Consider the following 6224-nt stretch of genomic DNA (forward strand, 5'->3'; position numbering starts at 1 on the left):
GCGAGCTTTCTCGTTCATCTCAGCCCACTCTCGAATGAACTCTTTCCACTTCACCTTTTCTTTTTCCAGGCTTCCAGCGCTTCGACCCTCGCCTCCAGATCCTGTATAATTTTCGTGGACGCGCCTTCCTCCTATACATGCATGAGCAACCTGCTCCGTTTTTCAGGCCATGGTAGAATAGCTTACTGTTCCAGAAATCTCTCTCTTGACGCTAGGACGCCCATCGTCTGGGTCAGAATCTTCGCAACGAATTCGCTTATCAGGCCGGTCTGCCTGTTTGCCGCCGTGGAATACCGGGCCTAACTGAAATAGCACACCGCCTTGCGGACCTGCGAACTCTTCGGCTGGCTACCGCAAGGACAGGTAAGTACAGTGGAAATACACACTGCAGAGTCACTGACCTGAAAATCCATGCCCTCCATATATACTTCCATGGTAAAGTAGTTGTCTTCAACGGTGGCGAGGGAATCACTTGAACTCTGTGACAAGTTCTTTGCGAGCAGTTGGGTGGGTGACATACAGACTTGCTATCAGTCAGTTGGATCTACAGACTGAAAACCTAAATAGGAAATCCCGGACGGAAACTAGCCTTATTGGGGTTTCAGTCTGTAGATCCAACTGACTGATAGCAGGTCTGGTGACATAACGAACCAAGGGGCGATGCAAGCGGTGGACGAGGCGGAGACAAGTGAGACCTTTGTGTTTCCCTCCGACTCCGTATCTGAGAAAGCGAGGCGCACCCTGACTTATGGACGCAGCTTCGGTCGCATGTCTCCCCTCTGTGCATTACCCCTAGGCCTCCCATTCCATTCTGGGGTGAGGAAGGGGTACTACTATTGACGGCGCGGTGACCATGTTGGCCGCTGTATGGGTAGACGCAGCCCAGCGCCTCCACCAACTCTGGTTCGATGTTTCCGCTGGCAAGGCACGGGCATGCAAGACGAATGACCCGTTCTTCCACCATCGCTAGCACCAGCTGCCCCTTTCCGCTAGCAAGGGGAGATTCATGCGAAGAGACATTCCTCCACGGCTGTTGGTAGAAGAGATACCCCGGACCCTGGGCTGCAATGAGTGCGGGCTGTGTGAGCGGTATGGACGCTCGGAATTCGCACGTCTCCGGTCATGCGTCTGTTCGCGCCATCAGGACCGAGGCTCGGATGCCCCGTCGACAAGGGTTCAGACAGAGTTCTCGTCTCCCCTGCAGGTTGATCAAGACACGACCGTGCTAGTAGGCTGTCTGACGGCGTTGAGACATTGGTGAAGCCCTGTAGGTTGGGCGCAGCTCGTCGCAAGGCGCGGAGCCACTGAGGGGGGCATCTCTGGAGACGATAAGGAGTCCCCTTCGCGTCAGACACTCAACGGATCATCTCTCCCCATCATGGACCTCGTTCTTCATATTGGCTTCCTTCTCGGTTTCGTAGGCGGACTTCTGCTGAGCATTGTGCTCTTTTTCAAGGATGCCGCCGCACTATTCAGCAAGAGCAAGCACGCGTGTTTCTGGGAGACAATGGTATCTGTCCTCTTTAGCATCTGTCAAGCCGGCTTGTCAACAACTGGCATAATCGCCATCCGGATCGCATTCACCGCGGATACTGAGCCTTCGTGGCTAAACGCAGTCATCCTGTGTACCCTTCAGCTGTTCATCGGCACCAATGTAAGTACTCCCTACACCAGATGGGTTCACGAACTTATACTACAGGTAGCTTGCCTGGACAGTACGTGGCTTCGATGATTCGCACCGGGCGGTATGGCTAGCCTATGGTAGTATCGTCTGGACCGCACCTGATGTTGCCTTCCGTATGAGGTACGTGACCTTTCCTTTCCGTTCCGGATCCTTCTCATCTAGGCAGAGGTGACCTCGTTCACGAGTACGAATTGCTGTCTCGCGGTGCTATAGCATCCGCCGTGCCGTTAGCGCTTTGGTACCATGCTCGACGAACCCATATGTCCTCTGGAAAGCACGACGCCGACTATATTCGGACACTAGTACTGTGTATCGTTACCAACGCAGCTGCAACGTTATTTCAGATGGGTGGAGCCATCGTTTTCTACAGTCTTTCGCTTGCCGATCAGAAAAGAAGCAATCTCCGCCAGGCTATCTTTCTTGTACGCCTCACCTCCTGAGATGACATCACCTAACACGAACAGGCTTGTTTCCTCATGCAAGCGGTGAACTTGTTCACTGTGTGCAAGGCCACTATCAAACGCTTATTCATTCAGTGCAAGGCCAAAATCAAAGATCGGTTCCCTTTGTACATGGCAACCATCAAACAACACATTATTGAGCTTTTCAGACGCTCGGCTCGTACCAGAAGTAGTGATCCAGAGGGTGCAGTACGATTGGATAGTCTTTGAGCCTTTGAGGACTCACAAAGAGGAAGTCACTTTATGCAGTGTGTAGGATGCAATGTGGATAACAGAAACAGTCGGATGTTCTGTGCTAGTCATAACCTCGAATGGAAAGGGACCAGTATCAGCTGTCGAACTAATCGTGCCATTTACATTCATCGCCTTCTGCGGTCTTGTGATCTGAATTGCTATCTCGGGATAACCTCCTCCCTCGTGGCTTGGTACTCGCCACCATCGAAGCACTTCGAGCACCAACAGCTTGCCCAGGCCACCGCGGAATCGCGTTCGGGCATAGGCTTCGTCCACGCTGGGATGCCTGTGTCATGCGTACGGTCGGAGCCATGTCCAGCCCCCAGGGTGGCTTCGGCGGCTGCCTTCCTTTTGCGATGGCCTTCACACCTTCGATTGGAAGCATTGGGTCAGAGGCATCGAGCCTGCAGGGGACCGCATCTCCCCGTCTCCCGTCTCCTAGGAAGCCGGTCAGCTCATCGGTGTTTCGATCATGCAAGGCAGACTGGAATCAGTTGTCCCCTCCGGGTACGCGTCCCAGCTGTGCCTTCCTTCTGGCGGCAACATAATGCCGATGGGCTAGAAGACGCGCTTGGCCCTGTGTTCTGGATGTATCTACCTCGCAGCAACGGAGTCCGATAGACCAGGACGGCATGGCCATTAGCTTGACGTGGTGGTTGCCGCTGCGGCATGCACATCGCCACCTATGTAGAGAGCACTTGGAATCCTGGGTGCCTAGGCAAGACGTTTCATATGGTGGCTTGTGTCGCAACCTTCATGCGAGGCATGATAAGGGGGTGATTGTTGCAGATAGTCTCACTGGTCAGCAGAGGCGTTATCTGGAATGCGGGTTTTTGTAAGGGGCTGCGCAAAGTATGCCGATGCCTGGTAACAGGATTGTATTCGATGAAGAAGAAAACCTATCTATGGTGCTGCGATATCTATATACGTTTAGCTTATCGTTCGCGTAGCATCTTGAAGCTTCTAGAATGCCGAGGAGGCTCCGAAGGTTCCACCGAGGATCACTATAGCATCCGGGCTCTAGCCCGTTACAGTTTTGGAGCCCTTTCCACACTGCTCTTGCACTTGGAATTGGTCGCCATAGACGGCATAGATCTAATTAGTCTGTTTCAAGAACGAAATAGAAGATCAGTCGAGCATCGAGGCGAGCACAGGTGGAGCAGGATCAAACAGTGGTGTCGTAGGCAAGGGAGCTGGGAAGGGCAGAGAAACTTAGAAAGGAGGCGGATGCGAGGCTTCGGACCATCCCCACCAATGCTCTTGCTGATCCCGGTGGGACATAGCCACAAGTACGGAGGTGACGGATGGTGAGGGCCGGGTATGCCTTGTGATAGGGCCCTCAGCCAGTTGATTGGAACCTACCGCTCTTCACTTTATGCGTACAGGTCATGCGGCACACTGCCTCTGCGAATCGCCCCAGGTGCAGTCTCAGAATCCCAACTTCGAGGCGTAGGCCGTCGTTCCCGGCGGCAAGAGGTGATGTATATTAAGCCTCCCTGAGCCCGTCCTGCTCCTAGTTCACTCATCACACGCACTCCTCCTTTGGCTTCGCGAGCTGTTCTACGCCCACCACGGATAGTCTCACATTTCGGATTTCAACGACGAACAAGTCGACAACATGGACCAGGTACGTTAGCAGGATCACTCACAACGCTTTGTTGGGTGCTAATGAACGTATAGAGTTGGGAGATGCTAAGCTCTGACTCTCTCCTGGATGCTGAAGGAGATGCCGATTCGAGCCTTGGGGAGACATCATGGCCCGAAATCGACGCCCCGGAGACGCAAGCAGCAGATGTCTTGTGCAATAATGGGGCTATCGACGGGAGTCAAGCCAGTGGACATGCCAGTATAGAACCATGCCTTCCGGAGCATCCTGCGGCGCTTACTGCTTCGCAGACGGGAGCAACAGTCGACCAAGCGATTGATCAGGCCATGGCTTCGATCTTGGAGCCGGAGATGTCCGAACCGAGTCCTACAGAAGCCGCGATAACCTCCACTTCGGATCAGGAGCCCGAACCAAGAACGATCTCGCCCCCCGAATCCCCTCGAATTGAATCTGGGACAGAGCCGGAAGCAGCAATGGCCGCCCACGAAAAGGATACCCAGCTCGTGACGCGTGACCTCCGTCGCAGCGTAGAGAGTCCAGCTATCGAAGAGCAATGTAGAGCAAACAACGACCCGATAGCGGATGATCATGTCGCCTCCGCGAGTTCGAGCATGTGTCATGCTGAAGCGGGAACTACCTCGGCGGTACCACACACGGCTTCTCACGCCGGACATGTAAGCAGTGAAGGTATAACGCATGGAAACAAGGGTACCTCATTTGCCTTATGATAGAAACTTCGCTGACGGAAGGACTAGGCTTGCCCATGTCAGACTCCGAAGACGAGGAGCTCTTTGAATCGATCATCATTGATGACAATGGAGGCCAACCCATCATCATTGACAGTTCCGATGGGGAAATGAATGTCAATTCCCGTCCGAACCCCCGGCGCCGAGCGCAGCGAAAACGGATATCACCACAGTCGCCAGAGATGGTCAATTGGACATCTAAAGAGTATGGGACAACAAGCGCAGCAGGTCTTACCACAGCGTGGGAGAAGGTCTGGGAGCAGTGGGGATGGATCCATACGAAAGCTGATCGGCAGCTCGCCCAAACCTTGGATCAGTTTCACGGGATCATGTCCGATGTGCGGAGTTACGAGCTTTGGAACGAGGAGTATCGGAAGCATGACGGCCGCAGGGCCTTTCGTGCCTGGGGAAGGTATGGAATAGAGAAGAGAGTGAGGAAACTGCTCAGGCCGAAAAGAGACGAAAGACTTATGCGCAAATTCGGAAGGGCTTTGAAGCGGTTACAAGAAGCGGAAGAAGAGCATCATAGTATTGCGCTTACTATGGGTGATGGGGACAGTGAGGATTGTGATTACGTGCCGACTCAGACATGGCTTCCGCATAGTCACAAGTCACAAGTCTAGTCTATACGTAGGTAGCGTTCCATCTGCGTGCGCGCGTGCAGTGCGTGCAGATATGGACGACGGTAGCATCGAGTCTTCGCAATAAGGCAATTCTACAGCAGTGATCTTGTTGGACTGGACTGGACTGGATTCAGGGTTCGGATCCAGTCCAGTCCGGTGCAAGGGCTCTGGGACTCCTGGAGCGCCAGTGCAAATCCAGTTCTCACGATTGCTTAGTAAGTAACCTTTTTCAATGGAAAAGGCCAGTCTAGTGGCCGAATACACATTTATTCTACACTATATACTGCGTCATGGACATCCACAATGTCCATACTGGTTCCATCAATATCGTCCTCGTCCAGAAGATCGTCTTGGTCCGAGATCTGAAGTTCCGCGCCGTCCATTTCGGTATCAGCATCACCCCCACCCTGCTGCCCAGTTTCCTGAGGGTCAGGCTCACCTTCTAGTCTCCCGATGCCTTCGTCGTCGAAAGTATTCCGTGTAGGTGGTCCATACCACGATCGAAGGCACTCACTAGCTTCGATAATATCCATCTTGAGCCTCGAGTGCCGGTCGGTAAGCAGCATCTTTGCGCTGCTGAATAGCCTCTCACACTCATCGGACATTGGTGGAACAGCTAGTACGTCGAGAGCCATACGTGCTAGATCAGGTTGCGAGTAGTAGCGATCATTCCAGTACTGGATAACGTCAAACGAGTCATGTTCATCGAGCCGGATGACGTCTTTCTCAAGAAACTGATCGAGGAGATCGATAGCGGGTATTTCAGGTGCTGATGCCTCATGGCGGAGCTTAAGCCGCTTATGGCTTTTAATAGCTGCAGAAGCCTTCTCTTTCTTAGCCGGAACAGCTGGCGTTAGGGCTGGGGTAGCA

General features: G+C 53.3%; 2 protein-coding genes across 3 annotated transcripts; both read left to right on the forward strand.

Annotated features, from left to right (window-relative positions):
* Window positions 1-1378: 1378 nt before the first annotated feature.
* ALTATR162_LOCUS12113 (uncharacterized protein) lies at window positions 1379-2355 on the forward strand (the record flags this gene model as incomplete). Of its 2 annotated transcripts, none has more annotated exons than XM_043319758.1 (4): window positions 1379-1654; window positions 1704-1804; window positions 1851-2106; window positions 2149-2355. In XM_043319758.1, the coding sequence occupies 4 exons, from the start codon at window positions 1379-1381 to the stop codon at window positions 2353-2355; spliced, it is 840 nt and encodes a 279-aa protein (XP_043175693.1). The 2 variants fall into 2 exon arrangements, with proteins under 2 accessions (XP_043175693.1, XP_043175694.1); XM_043319759.1 differs by having other exon boundaries at window positions 2168-2173.
* Window positions 2356-3997: 1642 nt separating this feature from the next.
* On the forward strand, window positions 3998-5354 carry ALTATR162_LOCUS12114 (uncharacterized protein; the record flags this gene model as incomplete). The annotated part of the gene is made up of 3 exons (XM_043319760.1): window positions 3998-4006; window positions 4060-4693; window positions 4741-5354. The coding sequence occupies 3 exons, from the start codon at window positions 3998-4000 to the stop codon at window positions 5352-5354; spliced, it is 1257 nt and encodes a 418-aa protein (XP_043175695.1).
* Between the last annotated feature and the right edge of the window lie 870 nt (window positions 5355-6224).

This window comes from Alternaria atra, assembly GCF_907166805.1.
Source record: "Alternaria atra isolate CS162 genome assembly, contig: 40, whole genome shotgun sequence".
In the NCBI taxonomy this organism is placed as follows: Eukaryota; Fungi; Ascomycota; class Dothideomycetes; order Pleosporales; family Pleosporaceae; genus Alternaria; species Alternaria atra.